Source organism: Oncorhynchus keta, chromosome 27 (genome assembly GCF_023373465.1).
Source record: "Oncorhynchus keta strain PuntledgeMale-10-30-2019 chromosome 27, Oket_V2, whole genome shotgun sequence".
NCBI lineage: Eukaryota > Metazoa > Chordata > Actinopteri > Salmoniformes > Salmonidae > Oncorhynchus > Oncorhynchus keta.
Window position 1 is genome coordinate 32,090,503 of NC_068447.1, and position 22,377 is coordinate 32,112,879.

General features: G+C 45.1%; 1 protein-coding gene across 1 annotated transcript in view; it reads right to left on the reverse strand.

The window, feature by feature from the left end:
* The window catches only part of LOC118360306 (plexin-A1-like), a 370,554-nt gene that overhangs the window by 14,214 nt on the left and 333,963 nt on the right, over positions 1–22,377 (reverse strand). Inside the window, exons 17-23 of the mRNA XM_052482584.1 lie at positions 10,946–10,993; positions 10,696–10,708; positions 8,612–8,848; positions 7,150–7,293; positions 5,717–5,951; positions 3,415–3,557; positions 676–932 (exon numbers count right to left, since the gene is read on the reverse strand). Of these exons, the coding sequence (XP_052338544.1) occupies positions 676–932; positions 3,415–3,557; positions 5,717–5,951; positions 7,150–7,293; positions 8,612–8,848; positions 10,696–10,708; positions 10,946–10,993 (1,077 nt within the window). The remainder of the gene's footprint in view (positions 1–675; positions 933–3,414; positions 3,558–5,716; positions 5,952–7,149; positions 7,294–8,611; positions 8,849–10,695; positions 10,709–10,945; positions 10,994–22,377) is intronic.

Sequence of the window (22,377 nt, forward strand, 5' to 3'; positions counted from 1 at the left end):
GAACGTCTTCGATTTAAGAATGATGGAGGCCACTGTCTTCTTGGGGACCTTCAATGCTGCAGACATTTTTTGGTACCTTTCCCCAGATCTGTGCCTGGACACAATCCTTTCTCAGAATTCTACCGACAATCCCTTCGTCCTCATGACTTGGTTTTGCTCTGACATGCACTGTCAACATGCACTGTGGGACTTCATATACACAAGTGTGTGCCTTTCCAAATAATGTCCAATCAATTGAATTTACCACAGGTGGACTCCAATCAAGTTGTATAAACATCTCAAGGATGATCAATGGAAACAGGATGCATCTGAGCTTAATTTCAAGTCTCATAGCAAAGGGTCTGAATACTTATGTAAATAAGGTATTTCTGTTTTTTTATTTTTAATAAATTTGCAAACAATTCTAAAAACCTGTTTTCGCTTTGTCATTATGGGATATTGTGTGTAGATTGATGCGGAAAACAATTAATTTAATACATTTTAGAATAAGGCTGTAAATTAAGGAAATGTGGAAAAAGTCAAGGGGTCTGAATACCTTCACGAATGCACTGTATGTAAGAGTAGTATAATTTACAAGTCAGTATGTTAAGAAATGTGTGTTACAACAAATGTGTGAGTGAGTGTGTCAGCGGACGACTGTGTGAGTGGATGATTGTGTGAATGTGTCCGTCTCACCGGCGCAGCAGCAGCTTGGGGTGGTTCTTGCTCTCCAGGTTCTTGTCGATGAGGTCAGATAGGAGCTGTTTGAGAACCCCTGTGGCGTACTCCATCTCCCCCTGCAGCGCTGTCATGATGAGCGACGCCACGTTGCCACGGTCACGCATGGAGAAGGAGCGCTGCGCCTCCAGGGTGCGGATGAACGTCAACAGGAAGTGCTTCTTGGTGAGGAGCTGGCCAAACAGGGTCAAGGCCTTCTCCTGGTTGGCCTGGACCTATCAGGAAACAACATCCACATGTGTTGTAAATGTAATGTAAATATATGGAGTACCCCACATTAAAAAATACTACAGTGCACTATGGATAAAATACTATAGTATTTAAAGTTGACTATAGTATAAATACTGTTGTAAAAAACAACTGTAGTATATACTATAGTAATTATTGTAGTCTTTTTTGCAAACTGTGGTATACTGTATTATTTACTTTATTGGTTTTGCGGACATTACTGTGTAGTATTTCTTTTTTCTTTGTAAATTCTTTGACATAGAAGTGTGGGATTTCTCCTTTAGGAAACCTACTGCGCAAAATTCTCAAAGAGCACATTTTTCATAACCTGTAGGTAGGTACTTTAGGACTGAGGTCTGAATGGATAGTTCAGAGCTTTCGCTCTTTTCTATAACCTGTAAGGAAGACAATATATCATCTCTACTTGGGCATGTAGGTTTCTCACTTATTGGTGGCACACATTGGGATTAAGGGGGAAGGGAATGGGCAAATAAAATACTGTAGTATATACTATAGTAATTACTGTAGTGTTTTTGCATATAGTTGTGTTTTTGTTATATTACTGTAGTATTTACTGTAGTGTTTTTGCAGACTGTAGTATTTACTATAGTATTCTACAGTATACTACAGTTTACTACATATTCTAGTAAGTACTGTAGTATTCTATAGTAAACTGTAGTAATTTTATGTGGGGTTGGGGAATTGTAAATGGTATAATGTAAATACATGGACTAAGACTAACGTAAATAACACAACAATAAATGATGTAAGTATTATTTAGAGATTGGCTATGTACTGTATACAAGACATGACATCTTGGCCTATGAGGCCATTGTTAGATTCACATTCATGACCTTAGCTGCTTTTAAAGCCTGCAGTGCATTTTCAAGTTTCAAGTTTTATTGTCACAAGGACAAGTACAATGCATTCTTTCTTAGGAGATGTTTCTTCAAATGTCTTATGATCAATTTGCCCTACGTCGTCAGCTGAGCACAGGAGAAAACAGAACGGAAGGAGGAGGAGGAGGAGGAAGGGGGATGCACTGGGGCGTAGAAAGGAGAGGGCCTGTGCAGTGCTGTGCGTCCGAGGGTGGCTGGGTGACAGAAGTCTGTTCCACAGGCTGGCATCTGTCACTTCTCATCAGCAATGCTACGGCCCCCTCTAGACCTAACCCACAATCCTTCACTCTAACTCTCTCACATAAACAAGGCAGTGCTACTGCTCAGAAAACCAAGGGTAGTGTCTGTTAAAAAGGGAGACAAACATCTATATATTCTGCAAGGCTTACGGCATAATGTCATGCCTAAACAACACCCAGTATGTGTTAATAAAAGGAAAATAAAATCAAAGTACTGTCTCTGTCTTTATGAAAAAACACTTCCTCCTCCGTTAGCCAACCGCCTGCCTCCCATGATCCTCGACTGACCTCATAACTCTGAAACGCATCTAGTCCTGTAGCCAATCGAGGACCACCGTACACCATGCACTCTGACTTCACAGAATCTCCACCTTCCACTACACGTACACCATGCACTCTTGACTTCACAGAATCTCCACCTTCCACTACACGTACTGTACACCATGCACTCTGACTTCACAGAATCTCCTCCTTCCACTACACCATGCACTCTGACTTCACAGAATCTCCTCCTTCCACTACACGTACTGTACACCATGCACTCTGACTTCACAGAATCTCCTCCTTCCACTACACCATGCACTCTGACTTCACAGAATCTCCTCCTTCCACTACACGTACCGTACACCATGCACTCTGACTTCACAGAATCTCCTCCTTCCACTACACGGCCTAATAAAGTGCCTCAATTTTCCTCAGTGGAGCTAAATGAAATTCTGGGGCCTCTGGGGGAGCAGGCTGGGTACTGTAGGTTGCTTTGGGGAGAGCAGCAACACAGAGCAATAAGGGATTGAGCCGTGTGTATGGACACTTGATTACGCCTGGGACTCGAGGGGAAATTCAGTGGGAAAGAAATCCGGACATAACAATAAAGATGTAATCCCTCCCCTTTAGAAGAGCCGGTGGTTGACAGGGCGGGGAGGTAGCGAGTCTCTACACTGTATTCTGACAGGCATTTGCATATATTTCATGCTGAACCAGGTGGGATCTAGTAGCATATTTGAAATATATATGGAACATCATTGATACATGAAGAGAGAGAAGCTCCTATGTGATGCGGCTACTGTATATGAAATGATTACAGCCATATCATATGACCATTTCATCGGCTTAATGATTGGCTGTATGAAATGATATCATGTTACATACATCCTGTCCTCTGTACCTTCCCGAGCTGTAACATGGGATTCTGGTGAGACAAAGGTTTCGTCTAACATTCAGAGGGTGGGATATTAGGTACAGATATAGATACAGATTAGTATAGATAGTGGTATAGATGTTCGAGTCTACATGCTGCGGTGGCAGTGGTGGTGTACCTCCTTGACCCGTACCTCCATCTCCTTGAGCACGGGGTGGTCCTCGATGCCGGGGAACAGGACCCGCATGGCGTAGGTCCTGTACTCCAGGAAGGGGATGCCCGCTCCGTCCAGCTCCTGGGTCAGCTCGTGGATGTCTGTCTGCAGCTCTGCAAAGGCTGAGGGAACACACAGACAGAGAATGAACTTACTAGGATGTAGACACTTAAACACAGGGATGCACAGTCAGTTGCACTGGGTATGAATGGACATTGAAGGGGATTCTGGAAGTACAGTATCTTCATTACACTCCATGTGTGTGTGTTCCAATGTTACAACTGTGTGTGGCACCGAATTATCAATGTCAACTGCAAACATATGGCACCACACCAACACTGCACTGATTGGCTTAGAGAAAAAGACACAGGCAAAGGGCAAGTAAATAGAATGTGGATTTCCTTCTTCTGTTGTGTTTTGAATTGAATCCATACTACTTGGAAATACAAGAGAAGTGCTAAACGTGAGAAAATAAACTGTTACAAAAAAGGGGAGAGACAATGGAAAGAGAAAAAGATAAAACAAAGTTCATCGGAAAGAAAGTCAATGAATTGGATGAGTGGATAATTAATAAAGGAGCAATGCGTTTCATGCATCATTTCCCCCAGCTGTTATTGGCCTGCGTCGTCCGCTGGGATGATTATAGTAGACTGCCAAGCTCCCCCTTCTGTAAGGGCTTCACCATTTCTACACACAGTTTAGCAGCCACTCAAACATTATACAGACGGCACGATTCCTACAGGTTAATTAAGGCTTTACTATCATGCATATATGGGCCTTTCAGTATGGGTCCAATTATTCATAGAGATAAAATAACTATCAAAGTTATAATGTGAATAATAAAACATTCTGTTGACAGGGGATGTGTCTGGCTGAGTCTCGACTTTCCAACCATTTGCAAAATGAAATAGTTATCCTTCATTCTATTGAGTTTGTTGTGTCTAAGCACCAAGCCAAAGCAGCCATTACATCCAGCAGGGTAAACTACACAGCAGATCGTCTCCCCGTCAACAGTTGCAGCAGCATCTAATATGTTGTTAATGGGCCATTAGCCGTGTGACTGTTAGTTTTGTCTGTCTGTTTGTTTGGATTACACTGCTCTCTGATGGCCCTCAGAGCACGGCTCATTGAGCTCCACCTCCCCTATCATCCTCCCCTCCCCTACTGACTGACACTTAGTGGGACACGCCCACCTCCCCGCAGCCAAGCCCGCCCCCCCGTCTGCTGCCCCGCCCATCCCCATCACCTGGGTAGCATAGCCCGTCTGGGCCTCCAGCAGGAGGGGCGGGGCAGGGGGCGGGGACACAGCAACGCTCTACTTCCTGGTGGCACTCAGTGTTTTTACCTCACATCGTTGCCCAAACCTCCCAGCTACAGATGTGTACTCTCTGTTGCTGCTGGTCTGTCCGGTCTGAGACTGGTGTGTAAAGGAACTCATGTCTGTTGTGCTGCTGCTGTTTGTGTTGTAAATAGATCACGGCATGTGCATTGTATTGAGCATGTGTGACAAGAATGCTAAATCTATCAGGTATACATGTGGAGTAACAGTAGCTTTAACTCAATCACTCTCCGATGTTCCCTGTACTGGTCGATCTGACCCCACACAGTCCCCGTCTCTCTGTCTCTGCCAGAGTTCTCTTCCCCATCTCTGTATCCATCAGTGTTTGGCGACAGGCTGTGGGCTGAGACTGACAAGGCTATGACCCTCCGGATGGCCAGCCACAGATAAGGACCAATTAGTCTCGGTCCATCTCTCAGTGGGCAGCATAGACGCACCTCAAAACGTCAAAGCGACAACACCAACTTGGATGTCCACAGAACACACAGACACACTCACACGTTCAGAGGATACTGCGACCACATCATCAGAGAGCAAGCAGCCCTCTCGTATCAGCCACACCAACCTGTTACCATGACGACTGGACAGAGTGCAGCTACAGCACAGTCACATATCCACACAGAAAGAGAATAAGAGAGTGATTATGAATGAGGGAGAGTGAGAGAGAGAGGAAGAGAGAAAGAAAAGAGAAAGGGAGAGAGAGAGGGAGAGAGAGTGAGAAAGAGGGAGAGAGAGTGAGAGAGGGAGAGAGAGTGAGAAAGAGGGAGAGAGAGAGAGAGAGAGGGGGGATGAGAGAGAGAGAGAGAGAGGGGGGGAGAGAGAGAGAGAGAGAGTGAGAAAGAGGGGGAGAGAGAGAGAGAGAGAGGGGGGGGGTTGTGAGAGAGAGAGAGAGAGAGAGAGAGAGGTGAAAGAGAGACTGACAAGGAGTGTGACTGTCCGTACCTTCTTTACACTCCAGGGCCACTCTGGACTCCAGGTTGTCCATCTGCAGCTGCAGGCGTTTCAGGGTGCGGTCAGCATCACGGGACTTCCTCTTGTAGGCGATGAGCACAGCGATGATGACCAATAGCAGCAGACCACCACCTCCTCCGATACCGATGATGGCAGGCAGGGTCAGCAGGCTGTCTGAGTAGATCTGGAGAGTACCAGGGGAGTACTCGAACCCACCCACCCGGATCTGAGCACACACACAGAAAAAAACACAGAAACACGTCACAGTGCTAATCAAACAAAGCAATCACTACAGTGAAAGAATCTACCCCTCAGGAACCAAAGTCGTTAATAGGAGTAAAACACTGTGAATGGGTTCTAAAAACCCACATTTACATAAACCAGCAGGTCTGACAGAACCCATCACTGGATTATCTCAAATCAAAGTATTCAGTGGGGGGTTGATAACTATTTCGATGAGCAATGATTACTGCACTTTAAAGTATCAAGTTAACACAGTCAAAGAATGTTAAACACTTGTAAAATTGTGTTGTTTCGGTTCAGGTGCTAAAAGTTTGTCCTGTTGATGACAGTTTCTAAACATCATGTACTTTCTATTGTATTGACAGGGAAGGGACTGATGAGAACAGAAAAACCTGAAGGCCATAAAAGGTTTCTTAGAAAACTTGCAGGAGGCACAGCCGCCGACACACAGCTGTGCATCTGAGGAGGCAAACAAGACAACACACACACCAGACTCTGCACACATACAGAGACGTAGCCTTGTGCGTCGGGCCAGACGCCTACTGGGGGCCCTGTATGTAGGTCACTTTACACAGGGTATAGAACACACAGCTGTGCCCTTCTCCCCAGCACACCCCACAGCGCACACAACACACACAACACACACGCACGCGCACACACACACACACACAGCCCAGCACAGAGTGGATGGAAACAGACAGTTCTATTTTTAAAGTGCCATTGTCAAGAGTAATGAATTACTATACCGACCCATGAAAATGGTATTTCTCCAATATTCAACATGACATTTAGTTGTAAAGCAAAGAGAATCCAGCTCCAAGCCTACTGGTAGTTTGGAGAGCCATCATATTGAATTACATGGATGTGTTGTCACTACTTTCAATGTCTTTCCAGACTACTAAATGTCACACAGATAGTGTGACTGGAGAGGATAGTAGAGATTTGTTTGGAGGGGACTGTGTGTGTATTTGAGGATATATAGAAAGTAGTACTTGGGGAAACTGAAAAAATACTAAGTGCACTGAAATTAGCTGTAGTATTTTAAGGAAAAAAATGTATAGGCAATTCCATCTTGAGTATCTATAAAGGTTAGATAAAACAAAGTCAAGTCAAAGGAGACCGTGTGAACTCAGTCCAGGTGAGTCGTGTGCCATGTGAAATGGTATAAAGTAAGTGCTCACTGTGACTTTGTGCTGTCCAGTGAGGTTGGGCCATTCACACAGCAGCTGAGTCTCAGACAGGGTCAGAACACAGGGGGTCTCCCCGATGAACACCGTGTAGTTCAGCCTGGAGTTACCAGGCGCTGCAGGGATTAGGTTACGACCCTGGAAGGAAACACACAAAAACAGTGTCAACTGTTTCATTGTTTTGATCTGACCCAATCCTTTCAACCAAGGCCAAGCACAGAGTTAACCACACAAAGCCGTGCATTGGTAGCAAGGCAAGATATGTTCTATAATGTGACAGACTTTGGCTCGTATGGAGCCAGCGCCGATGTTGGAGGTCGCACAATTTCAATCTGACAAAAGCCTTGGAAAACATTTTTTCCCAAGCATCTCTCTTTGCCTAAGTGTCAGAGCGAGGCCATGAGCCCTGTAGCCTTCAACTCTAGAGAGAGAAGGGTGGCAGAGAAGAGCAGGTGGGGGGAGAGAGAGAGAGAGAGAGAGAGAGAGAGAGAGAGAGAGAGAGAGAGAGAGAGAGAGAGAGAGAGAGAGAGAGAGAGAGAGAGAGAGAGAGAGAGAGAGAGAGAGAGAGAGAGAGAGAGAGAGAGAGAGAGAGAGAGAGAGAGAGAGAGAGAGAGAGAGGAAGAGAGAGAGAGAGAGAGAGAGAGAGAGAGAGAGAGAGAGAGAGAGAGAGAGAGAGAGAGAGAGAGAGAGAGAGAGAGAGAGAGAGAGCTGTTGTGCCACCCACTGCTCTAGCAGCATGAGAGAGGTGAAGACTCAGTCTTCCAATCCCTCTCTCCACAGGGCTCCTCCCAGGCAGGTCACGCCGTGGAACACTTCTGGCATGCATTCTATTCACGATCATTTCACCCTGCATCAGCCATGCACCCAACACCCCACCCCGCGCACCAGATGAAAAATTAACTGCTTGGCGAATGCGATGCACATCTCGTAAAATACCCTTGATTATTTCAGAAAATTACATTTTCTTATTCTCATCACTGTGCTAATGTGAAGGTTAGTTATAACGAACCAGACGGGGGATTCTCTCTGCAATCAGAAAAGGTTTAGTTAATACATTTCATTTTCAATGATGGTTCTTATGTTGTTTTTTTATATTGGCTCAGAGGATAATTGGATGCACAACCGTCCCAATTTTGGCGTTTAGAGCTGGAGCTGAGGGATACGTGAAACATTGTATCATCTAAATAGAAAAATCCGGCGGATTACATTTGATGTAACCCAAAATCGTAAAAATATATTTTATGAAATAGTATACACTATATTTTAATAGGGATTAACAAATACAAATACATGAATGGTTTCTAAGATAGACAGGTGAAAGAGAATTCCCTGGTAGACACTTGAAAATATCAATTTCAATTTCTGTGACTCGTTGAAATGACTGAGCCTCTCTGGTCCTCAGTGTTCACCCTCCCACTCCAACCACTCTGCCCTGCTGGCATTCAGGCTCTCTCACCTTGAGGATGAGAGGGGAGGTGGGTTTAAGCTCCAGGACCCCGGTGGGGCTGAGGGGTTCGAACACGGGGTCAGGGTAGTAGCTGAACGTCTCGTTGACCACCACCAGAGCGTGGACGTTGTCCATGTAGAAGCCGATCTCATCCGGCCCACTGCCCGTGTCTGAGAAGCCCCTCTCGGAGTCGGTTACTGACGGGGCCAGGCACACCATCACAGAGTTATTAAACACTGTGCAGTTCTGAGCGGGACAGGAGGAAGGAACATAGAAAATAAAAGAGATTAGAAAATTGTGAGATGACAAATTGTATGTTCCCTTACAGTGGTTCCCACCCCTTTTCACTCGGGCTCCCCTTGCTTCATTTGAGATCGCATTGTGTCTTATGTGTGTTCGTGAGACATCTGAGTGATGCAAATATTACAACAAAATCTATGGGCTAAAAAACCTAGTTAGAAAATGTTAGCTGACATGGGCTAGTTGATCTGGACATTTCTGACCAGTTATAAATAGCTCTTAAGGTCTGCAGTGACTAACATGACAAGAGGAGCTGATGATGCACTACCCAATTTCAAAATGACACCTTGTGCATTCTACTATTACAACTTTTCAACAGTAAATTGAGACCCAGACTGAGTTCCTTAAAAAAATGTGTTATAATAATAATATTCTAGTCTGAATTTAAATGACTTTAACCAGGTATAACATTTTTTTGTAATTATAATGAATTTACATATTTTAATAATTTAATCTCTGGAAATGTTTTCTTTAATCCCAGTATTTTCATTATAGAGATATTAGCAGTGCTATTTGGTGGATTTTGTGGTCTCAAACCAGTGAATTTATTAACATTCTTCATCAGGATTATGGGCAAAATTTAATTATTGACAATGAAAGAGGTGGGAATGTTGTTCCCTTGTAATATAATTGCTACATTTACTATCAATATAGCATTACAAATTGTTTTCCAGATTGTATATTGGCGATTCTTTCTCACAATGTGAATATTGGCTCGCGACTCAGACAACCTGTTCAAATTTGGGTCCCGAGGCAAAACCAGTTCAGAACCACAGCCCTAGAGGAGCCATGTTACGTAAAAACCCATTCAAATATTGGTTTATATGCATTTCATTACAGTTTCTCTAACTCCCAGCTAAACATTCTCAGAAAATATTACTGCTTTGCTGTGTTGGCTTTTATGTCTCCAGGTATTGCTAGTAGATTCAGAACTGTAACAATCCCCTCACCTACGCTGTATGCTTCTCTACATGGACCTCTTAACATGTCACCAACACTGAGCACAAGAACCTCAGCAGCATTGTGTCTAGAGCAGAAGCTAGTTTGAACGGAGCACAAGGACCTCAGCAGCATTGTGTCTAGAGCAGAAGCTAGTTTGAACGGAGCACAAGGACCTCAGCAGCATTGTGTCTAGAGCAGAAGCTAGTTTGAACGGAGCACAAGGACCTCAGCAGCATTGTGTTGTGTGAACGGAACACAAGGACCTCAGAGCAGAAGCAGTTTGAACGTCCAATTTACGGAACAAGGACCTCAGCAGGAACGGAGCACAAGGACCTCAGCAGCATTAGAGCAGAAGTGTTTGAACTCTAGGACCTCAGCAGCATTGTGTCTAGAGCAGAAGCTAGTTTGAACGGAGCACAAGGACCTCAGCAGCATTGTGTCTAGAGCAGAAGCTAGTTTGAACAGAGCATAAGGACCATTAGAACAGCAGCATTGTCTTCCTAGAAGCAGAAGCTAGTTTGGAGCCCCATGGTGCAAGGTGAGGGGAGCACAACCGGACCTGGGACAGGCCTGGGGCATTGTTGGATGTTTTGTTTGAACGGAGCAGGGTAGAAACATTGTGTGTAGACAAAATTGGCAGAACAAGGACCTCAGCAGACAGTCTGATGGCCACCCATGGAAGACACAAGGACCAGATGTGTCTAGAGCAGAAGGTGTTTGTGAACGGAGCACAAGGACCTCAGCAGCATTACTCACATGGAAGGATTCTGAACGGAGAGCCAGCAGCATTGTGTCTGATCAGAAGCTCTCTGATGGTGGCCAGGTTGTGTCCAGCTAGTTTGAACGGTCACAAGGGTTCCACCACTGGAAAAGGTCAAAAAATAGTTTGTTAACAAATATGTAAAGGTTAATGGAGGATGCATAGAGGGGTATTGCCAGACACCGCTTTGTCATCCTGGGACAAAGGTTAGATTGAAGTATATGGATGTTTTTGCCAGCTGTGGAGACAAAGCTGTGAATAAAACCCAGACAGTCTGAAAATTAAATGTGTTGTGAGGTGTTTGTGAAGGGGTCTGGAGACAGTTACAAATGGAGTTTTACAGTCCCAGTGTCTGAAGGCCAGTGTTCCATAACAACAGGGTTCCACCACTGGTAAAATAAAAAATAATTTGTTGCAATTATGTAAATATGAGGATGCATAGCGTATATCCATCCCAAAGTAGATTGAAGTACTTTCTTATTCTGCCAGCTGTGGGTAAGCTGTGAATAAACCCTGGAAAATTGCATGTGTTGTAGGTGTACTTTAGGTCCTAGGAGCAGCTGGGCAAATGCTGAGCTTACAGTCCCAGGCTGGCAAAGCAGTGCATATGGACAGGCAGCTCCTATGTAATAATAATAATAATAATATATGGCATTATGGCTGGGCATGGACAGGCAGCTCCATGGCTGAGGCTGGGCATGGACAGGCAGCTCCTGGCTGAGGCTGGGCATGGACAGGCAGCTCCTGGCTGAGGCTGGGCATGAGGCTGGGCATGAGGCTGGGCATGGACAGGCAGCTCCTGGCTGAGGCTGGGCATGAGGCTGGGCATGGACAGGCAGCTCCTGGCTGAGGCTGGGCATGGACAGGCAGCTCCTGGCTGAGGCTGGGCATGGACAGGCAGCTCCTGGCTGAGGCTGGGCATGGACAGGCAGCTCCTGGCTGAGGCTGGGCATGGACAGGCAGCTCCTGGCTGAGGCTGGGCATGGACAGGCAGCTCCTGGCTGAGGCTGGGCATGGACAGGCAGCTCCTGGCTGAGGCTGGGCATGGACAGGCAGCTCCTGGCTGAGGCTGGGCATGGACAGGCAGCTCCTGGCTGAGGCTGGGCATGAGGCTGGGCATGAGGCTGGGCATGAGGCTGGGCATGAGGCTGGGCATGAGGCTGGGCATGAGCCTGGGCATGAGGCTGGGCATGAGGCTGGGCATGAGGCTGGGCATGAGGCTGGGCATGAGGCTGGGCATGAGGCTGGGCATGAGCCTGGGCATGAGGCTGGGCATGAGGCTGGGCATGAGGCTGGGCATGAGGCTGGGCATGAGGCTGGGCATGAGGCTGGGCATGAGGCTGGGCATGAGGCTGGGCATGAGGCTGGGCATGAGGCTGGGCATGAGCCTGGGCATGAGGCTGGGGCTGCCTTTTTAAAGCAGGCTTTCTCCACAGATTTTTATTTGTGTAGAGCCTATACTTCCAGCCCAGCTCTTTATGTGAAAAAGCCCTCTTACCTCAGGTACACGCTTCAGGGAATAACCAACAGAGAATATACTCTCTCTCTTCACCCACCAATGCAGGCCCAGCCCCAGCTACTATCTACAAAGCATTCGGAAACTATTCAGACCTCTTTACTTTTCCCACATTTTGTTACATAAAGCCTTATTCTAAAATTGATTAAATAAAACAAATTCCTCATCAATCTACACACAATACCCCACAATGACAAAACGAAAACAGGTTTTTAGAATTTTTGCAAATTTATTACAAATAAAAAACAGAAATACCTTATTTACATATTTATTCAGACCCTTTGCTATGAGACTCGAAATTGAGCTCAGGTGCATCCTGTTTCTAATGATCATCCGTGAGATGTTTCTACAACTTGATTGGAGTCCACTTGTGGTAAATTAAATTAATTGGACATGATTTGGAAAGGCACACACCTGTCTATATAAGGTCCCAAACTTGACAGTGCATGTCAGCGCAAAAACCAAGCCAAGAGGTCAAAGGAATACGAGGAGAAGTGCCTTGGTCAAGAACCCGACAAAATGTGGAAAAAGTCAAGAGGTTTGAATATTTTCTGAATAAACTGTCTGTTCTAAGTGTGCTATTTCTATGCTTCCCGTTCTTATGTTTTGTTTAAGTACACCATCTTCAAACAACTGAAAACACTGTATTTTTGGGACAATGGATGGTACAATGATTCTCTACACTATATATTGCTTGTTTTGTCACATAAACTGAAATTAGGCAAACTACTAGAATTTTAGCAACCAGGAAATGGCAGAGCGATTTTTGCACATTGCACCTTTCAAATAAACAAAACTTTACTACAGTAACTGTTGGCATTTATTTTCCCCACAAAACCGCAATACAAACGGTGGGTTTGGTGAACTGTTACACCCCTACTGGTTTGGTGCTGGAGATAATGAATACGAGGTTGAAAAATGGCAAAATGGCCCTTTATTAAGCAGCAACGTGGCTCCACTGGGCTTTGACAAAGTAGCTTATACTGCTTTCACAAAGGATTGAAGGTATTTTGCCTGTAAAAATAATAATAATGTTTTATTACCCCCTTACAAACAGGCCCATTTTGACCACATTCTTGCCTGCATACACCTTTTAGACCTCCTGTGCACATGCCGGCAGGCCGGTGACGAGTGGGAGTGGTGAGCAGATGTGGGTGGGCATCTATTTGAATAAATCCATTGAATTTACACCATCAAAAACACATCTATTATTCTTTTGTTTGGAAAGGTCCTAAGAAACATTAGAAGACTAATAACAGGTATTTTCAAAACAATAGAATGACATATTTTGAGTTTACTTTTGTTACGTCCAAATGAATAGTTCACTATTTAGTTCATTCAACAGACAAGACACATGCCCTGATCACAGTCAACACACACATATTTTGAGTTTACTTATGTTACGTCCAAATGAATAGTTCACTATTTAGTTCATTCAACAGACAAGACACACGTGCCCTGATCACAGTCAACACACACATATTTTGCGGTAATAATATAAAGGAATATAACAGAATAAAATACAACCAATGTTTTTTTCCTATACAGCTTGTGTCACGGGAACGTGTGGAATATAAAACAGAACCCATACATTTTGTTAACCACACTCTCCTTCCTATCGGCCCTCCACTTTGTTAGGGTGCAGGGCGTAGGGTTTGACATTGAGAGTATCTACATCATGATACCAATAGAAAGGAATAGCAATCCTATTTTCTAAAGCATGTCAGTCTCATGTTCATACTTCACAACCTCTGCAGGCTTTCGGTGTTGCCTTTACACGACTGATGAAAATAATAGGCCTGCACTTGCTCTGGCGACATTACTGCATGATAAATGTTTCTGATCAGGGATAGCTGTACCACGCACACTTATTTGCTCAGCCAAAAATAGGGCTGTCGCGGTCATGACATTGTGTCAGCTGGTTATTGTCATGCAAAAGAATCTCACTGTAATTGACTGTTAATTAACATCAACATGTTTAGTATCTCCTGGTCTCCATCAACACGTTTAGTATCTCCTGGTCTCCATCAACACGTTTAGTATCTCCTGGTCTCCATCAACACGTTTAGTATCTCCTGGTCTCCATCAACACGTTTAGTATCTCCTGGTCTCCATCAACACGTTTAGCATCTCCATCAACACATTTAGCATCTCCTGGTCTCCATCAACACGTTTAGCATCTCCTGGTCTCCATCAACACGTGTAGCATCTCCTGGTCTCCATCAACACGTTTAGCATCTCCTGGTCTCCATCAACACGTTTAGCATCTCCTGGTCTCTATCAACACGTTTAGTATCTCCTGGTCTCCATCAACACGTTTAGTATCTCCTGGTCTCCATCAACACGTTTAGTATCTCCTGGTCTCCATCAACACGTTTAGTATCTCCTGGTCTCCATAAACACGTTTAGTATCTCCTGGTCTCCATCAACACGTTTAGTATCTCCTGGTCTCATCAACACGTTTAGCATCTCCTGGTCTCCATCAACACGTTTAGCATCTCCTGGTCTCCATCAACACGTTTAGCATCTCCTGGTCTCCATCAACACGTTTAGCATCTCCATAAACACATTTAGCATCTCCATAAACACGTTTAGCATCTCCTGGTCTCCATCAACACGTTTAGCATCTCCTGGTCTCCATCAACACGTTTACCATCTCCTGGTCTCCATCAACACGTTTAGCATCTCCTGGTCTCCATCAACACGTTTAGCATCTCCATAAACACATTTAGCATCTCCATAAACACGTTTAGCATCTCCTGGTCTCCATCAACACGTTTAGCATCTCCTGGTCTCCATCAACACGTTTAGCATCTCCTGGTCTCCATCAACATGTTTAGCATCTCCTGGTCTCCATAAACACGTTTAGCATCTACTGGTCTCCATAAACACGTTTAGCATCTCCTGGACTCCATCAACACGTTTAGCATCTCCTGGTCTCCATCAACACGTTTAGTATCTCCTGATCTCGATCAACACGTTTAGCATCTCCTGGTCTCCATCAACACGTTTAGCATCTCCTGGTCTCCATCAACACGTTTAGCATCTCCTGGTCTCCATCAACATGTTTAGCATCTCCTGGTCTCCATCAAAACGTTTAGCATCTCCTGGTCTCCATAAACACGTTTAGCATCTCCTGGTCTCCATAAACACGTTTAGCATCTCCTGGTCTCCATCAACACGTTTAGCATCTCCTTGTCTCCATCAACACGTTTAGCATCTCCTGGTCTCCATCAACACGTTTAGCATCTCCTGGTCTCCATCAACACGTTTAGTATCTCCTGGTCTCCATCAACACGTTTAGCATCTCCTGGTCTCCATCAACACGTTTAGCATCTCCTGGTCTCCATCAACACGTTTAGTATCTCCTGGTCTCCATCAACACGTTTAGCATCTCCTGGTCTCATCAACACGTTTAGCATCTCCTGGTCTCCATAAACACGCTTAGCATCTCCTGGTCTCCATCAACACGTTTAGCATCTCCTGGTCTCCATCAACACGTTTAGAATCTCCTGGTCTCCATAAACACGTTTAGCATCTCCTGGTCTCCATCAACACGTTTAGTATCTCCTGGTCTCCATCAACACGTTTAGCATCTCCTGGACTCCATCAACACGTTTAGCATCTCCTGGTCTCCATCAACACGTTTAGCATCTCCTGGTCTCCATAAACACGTTTAGTATCTCCTGGTCTCCATCAACACGTTTAGTATCTCCTGGTCTCATCAACACGTTTAGCATCTCCTGGTCTCCATCAACACGTTTAGCATCTCCTGGTCTCCATCAACACGTTTAGCATCTCCTGGTCTCCATCAACACGTTTAGCATCTCCATAAACACATTTAGCATCTCCATAAACACGTTTAGCATCTCCTGGTCTCCATCAACACGTTTAGCATCTCCTGGTCTCCATCAACACGTTTAGCATCTCCTGGTCTCCATCAACACGTTTAGCATCTCCTGGTCTCCATCAACACGTTTAGCATCTCCATAAACACATTTAGCATCTCCATAAACACGTTTAGCATCTCCTGGTCTCCATCAACACGTTTAGCATCTCCTGGTCTCCATCAACACGTTTAGCATCTCCTGGTCTCCATCAACATGTTTAGCATCTCCTGGTCTCCATAAACACGTTTAGCATCTACTGGTCTCCATAAACACGTTTAGCATCTCCTGGACTCCATCAACACGTTTAGCATCTCCTGGTCTCCATCAACACGTTTAGTATCTCCTGATCTCGATCAACACGTTTAGCATCTCCTGGTCTCCATCAACACGTTTAGCATCTCCTGGTCTCCATCAACACGTTTAGCATCTCCTGGTCTCCATCAACATGTTTAGCATCTCCTGGTCTCCATCAAACGTTTAGCATCTCCTGGTCTCCATAAACACGTTTAGCATCTCCTGGTCTCCATAAACACGTTTAGCATCTCCTGGTCTCCATCAACACGTTTAGCATCTCTTGTCTCCATCAACACGTTTAGCATCTCCTGGTCTCCATCAACACGTTTAGCATCTCCTGGTCTCCATCAACACGTTTAGTATCTCCTGGTCTCCATCAACACGTTTAGCATCTCCTGGTCTCCATCAACACGTTTAGCATCTCCTGGTCTCCATCAACACGTTTAGTATCTCCTGGTCTCCATCAACACGTTTAGCATCTCCTGGTCTCATCAACACGTTTAGCATCTCCTGGTCTCCATAAACACGTTTAGCATCTCCTGGTCTCCATCAACACGTTTAGCATCTCCTGGTCTCCATCAACACGTTTAGAATCTCCTGGTCTCCATAAACACGTTTAGCATCTCCTGGTCTCCATCAACACGTTTAGTATCTCCTGGTCTCCATCAACACGTTTAACATCTCCTGGACTCCATCAACACGTTTAGCATCTCCTGGTCTCCATCAACACGTTTAGCATCTCCTGGTCTCCATAAAAACGTTTAGCATCTCCTGGTCTCCATCAACACGTTTAGCATCTCCTGGTCTCCATCAACACGTTTAGCATCTCCTGGTCTCCATAAACACGTTTAGCATCTCCTGGTCTCCATCAACACGTTTAGCATCTCCTGGTCTCCATCAACACGTTTAGCATCTCCTGGTCTCCATCAACACGTTTAGCATCTCCTGGTCTCCATCAACACGTTTAGCATCTCCTGGTCTCCATCAACACGTTTAGTATCTCCTGGTCTCCATCAACATGTTTAGCATCTCCTGGTCTCCATCAACACGTTTAGCATCTCCATAAACACGTTTAGCATCTCCTGGTCTCCATCAACACGTTTAGTATCTCCTGGTCTCCATCAACATGTTTAGCATCTCCTGGTCTCCATAAACACATTTAGCATCTCCATCAACACGTTTAGTATCTCCTGGTCTCCATCAACACGTTTAGCATCTCCTGGTCTCCATCAACACATTTAGCATCTCCAAAAACACATTTAGCATCTCCATAAACACGTTTAGCATCTCCTGGTCTCCATCAACACGTTTAGCATCTCCTGGTTACGTTTACCATCTCCTGGTCTCCATCAACACGTTTAGCATCTCCTGGTCTCATCAACACGTTTAGCATCTCCTGGTCTCCATCAACACGTTTAGCATCTCCATCAACACGTTTAGCATCTCCTGGTCTCCATCAACACGTTTAGCATCTCCATAAACACATTTAGCATCTCCATAAACACGTTTAGCATCTCCTGGTCTCCATCAACACGTTTAGCATCTCCTGGTCTCCATCAACACGTTTACCATCTCCTGGTCTCCATCAACACGTTTAGCATCTCCTGGTCTCCATCAACACGTTTAGCATCTCCATAAACACATTTAGCATCTCCATAAACACGTTTAGCATCTCCTGGTCTCCATCAACACGTTTAGCATCTCCTGGTCTCCATCAACACGTTTAGCATCTCCTGGTCTCCATCAACATGTTTAGCATCTCCTGGTCTCCATAAACACGTTTAGCATCTCCTGGTCTCCATAAACACGTTTAGCATCTCCTGGACTCCATCAACACGTTTTAGCATCTCCTGGTCTCCATCAACACGTTTAGTATCTCCTGATCTCCGATCAACACGTTTAGCATCTCCTGGTCTCCATCAACACGTTTAGCATCTCCTGGTCTCCATCAACACGTTTAGCATCTCCTGGTCTCCATCAACATGTTTAGCATCTCCTGGTCTCCATCAAAACGTTTAGCATCTCCTGGTCTCCATAAACACGTTTAGCATCTCCTGGTCTCCATAAACACGTTTAGCATCTCCTGGTCTCCATCAACACGTTTAGCATCTCCTTGTCTCCATCAACACGTTTAGCATCTCCTGGTCTCCATCAACACGTTTAGCATCTCCTGGTCTCCATCAACACGTTTAGTATCTCCTGGTCTCCATCAACACGTTTAGCATCTCCTGGTCTCCATCAACACGTTTAGCATCTCCTGGTCTCCATCAACACGTTTAGTATCTCCTGGTCTCCATCAACACGTTTAGCATCTCCTGGTCTCATCAACACGTTTAGCATCTCCTGGTCTCCATAAACACGTTTAGCATCTCCTGGTCTCCATCAACACGTTTAGCATCTCCTGGTCTCCATCAACACGTTTAGAATCTCCTGGTCTCCATAAACACGTTTAGCATCTCCTGGTCTCCATCAACACGTTTAGTATCTCCTGGTCTCCATCAACACGTTTAGCATCTCCTGGACTCCATCAACACGTTTAGCATCTCCTGGTCTCCATCAACACGTTTAGAATCTCCTGGTCTCCATAAAACGTTTAGCATCTCCTGGTCTCCATCAACACGTTTAGCATCTCCTGGTCTCCATCAACACGTTTAGCATCTCCTGGTCTCCATAAACACGTTTAGCATCTCCTGGTCTCCATCAACACGTTTAGCATCTCCTGGTCTCCATCAACACGTTTAGCATCTCCTGGTCTCCATCAACACGTTTAGCATCTCCTGGTCTCCATCAACACGTTTAGTATCTCCTGGTCTCCATCAACATGTTTAGCATCTCCTGGTCTCCATCAACACGTTTAGCATCTCCATAAACACGTTTAGCATCTCCTGGTCTCCATCAACACGTTTAGTATCTCCTGGTCTCCATCAACATGTTTAGCATCTCCTGGTCTCCATAAACACATTTAGCATCTCCATCAACACGTTTAGTATCTCCTGGTCTCCATCAACACGTTTAGCATCTCCTGGTCTCCATCAACACATTTAGCATCTCCTGGTCTCCATCAACACGTTTAGCATCTCCTGGTCTCCATCAACACGTTTAGCATCTCCTGGTCTCCATCAACACGTTTAGCATCTCCATAAACACATTTAGCATCTGCATCTCCATAAACACATTTAGCATCTCCTTGTCTCCAGAAACACGTTTAGCATCTCCTGGTCTCCATGAAGATGTTTAGCATCTCCTGGTCTCCATCAACACGTTTAGCATCTCCTGGTCTCCATAAACACGTTTAGCATCTCCTGGTCTCCATCAACACGTTTAGCATCTCCTGGTCTCCATCAACACGTTTAGTATCTCCTGGTCTCCATCAACACGTTTAGCATCTCCTGGTCTCCATCAACACGTTTAGCATCTCCTGGTCTCCATCAACACGTTTAGCATCTACTGGTCTCCATCAACACGTTTAGCATCTCCTGGTCTCCATCAACACGTTTAGCATCTCCTGGTCTCCATCAACACGTTTAGTATCTCCTGGTCTCCATCAACACGTTTAGCATCTCCTGGTCTCCATCAACACGTTTAGTATCTCCTGGTCTCCATCAACACGTTTAGCATCTACTGGTCTCCATCAACACGTTTAGCATCTCCTGGTCTCCATCGATGCGTTTAGCATCTCCTGGTCTCCATAAACACGTTTAGCATCTCCTGGTCTCCATCAACACGTTTAGCATCTCCTGGTCTCCATCAACACGTTTAGCATCTCCTGGTCTCCATCAACACGTTTAGCATCTCCTGGTCTCCATCAACACGTTTAGTATCTCCTGGTCTCCATCAACATGTTTAGCATCTCCTGGTCTCCATCAACACGTTTAGCATCTCCATAAACACGTTTAGCATCTCCTGGTCTCCATCAACACGTTTAGTATCTCCTGGTCTCCATCAACATGTTTAGCATCTCCTGGTCTCCATAAACACATTTAGCATCTCCATCAACACGTTTAGTATCTCCTGGTCTCCATCAACACGTTTAGTATCTCCTGGTCTCCATCAACACATTTAGCATCTCCTGGTCTCCATCAACACGTTTAGCATCTCCTGGTCTCCATCAACACGTTTAGCATCTCCTGGTCTCCATCAACACGTTTAGCATCTCCATAAACACATTTAGCATCTGCATCTCCATAAACACATTTAGCATCTCCTTGTCTCCAGAAACACGTTTAGCATCTCCTGGTCTCCATGAAGATGTTTAGCATCTCCTGGTCTCCATCAACACGTTTAGCATCTCCTGGTCTCCATAAACACGTTTAGCATCTCCTGGTCTCCATCAACACGTTTAGCATCTCCTGGTCTCCATCAACACGTTTAGCATCTCCTGGTCTCCATCAACACGTTTAGCATCTCCTGGTCTCCATCAACACGTTTAGCATCTACTGGTCTCCATCAACACGTTTAGCATCTCCTGGTCTCCATCAACACGTTTAGCATCTCCTGGTCTCCATCAACACGTTTAGCATCTCCTGGTCTCCATCAACACGTTTAGAATCTCCTGGTCTCCATAAACACGTTTAGCATCTCCTGGTCTCCATCAACACGTTTAGTATCTCCTGGTCTCCATCAACACGTTTAACATCTCCTGGACTCCATCAACACGTTTAGCATCTCCTGGTCTCCATCAACACGTTTAGAATCTCCTGGTCTCCATAAAAACGTTTAGCATCTCCTGGTCTCCATCAACACGTTTAGCATCTCCTGGTCTCCATCAACACGTTTAGCATCTCCTGGTCTCCATAAACACGTTTAGCATCTCCTGGTCTCCATCAACACGTTTAGCATCTCCTGGTCTCCATCAACACGTTTAGCATCTCCTGGTCTCCATCAACACGTTTAGCATCTCCTGGTCTCCATCAACACGTTTAGTATCTCCTGGTCTCCATCAACATGTTTAGCATCTCCTGGTCTCCATCAACACGTTTAGCATCTCCATAAACACGTTTAGCATCTCCTGGTCTCCATCAACACGTTTAGTATCTCCTGGTCTCCATCAACATGTTTAGCATCTCCTGGTCTCCATAAACACATTTAGCATCTCCATCAACACGTTTAGTATCTCCTGGTCTCCATCAACACGTTTAGCATCTCCTGGTCTCCATCAACACATTTAGCATCTCCTGGTCTCCATCAACACGTTTAGCATCTCCTGGTCTCCATCAACACGTTTAGCATCTCCTGGTCTCCATCAACACGTTTAGCATCTCCATAAACACATTTAGCATCTGCATCTCCATAAACACATTTAGCATCTCCTTGTCTCCAGAAACACGTTTAGCATCTCCTGGTCTCCATGAAGATGTTTAGCATCTCCTGGTCTCCATCAACACGTTTAGCATCTCCTGGTCTCCATAAACACGTTTAGCATCTCCTGGTCTCCATCAACACGTTTAGCATCTCCTGGTCTCCATCAACACGTTTAGTATCTCCTGGTCTCCATCAACACGTTTAGCATCTCCTGGTCTCCATCAACACGTTTAGCATCTCCTGGTCTCCATCAACACGTTTAGCATCTACTGGTCTCCATCAACACGTTTAGCATCTCCTGGTCTCCATCAACACGTTTAGCATCTCCTGGTCTCCATCAACACGTTTAGTATCTCCTGGTCTCCATCAACACGTTTAGCATCTCCTGGTCTCCATCAACACGTTTAGTATCTCCTGGTCTCCATCAACACGATTAGCATCTACTGGTCTCCATCAACACGTTTAGCATCTCCTGGTCTCCATCGATCGCGTTTAGCATCTCCTGGTCTCCATAAACACGTTTAGCATCTCCTGGTCTCCATCAACACGTTTAGCATCTCCTGGTCTCCATCAACACGTTTAGCATCTCCTGGTCTCCATCAACACGTTTAGCATCTCCTGGTCTCCATCAACACGTTTAGTATCTCCTGGTCTCCATCAACATGTTTAGCATCTCCTGGTCTCCATCAACACGTTTAGCATCTCCATAAACACGTTTAGCATCTCCTGGTCTCCATCAACACGTTTAGTATCTCCTGGTCTCCATCAACAT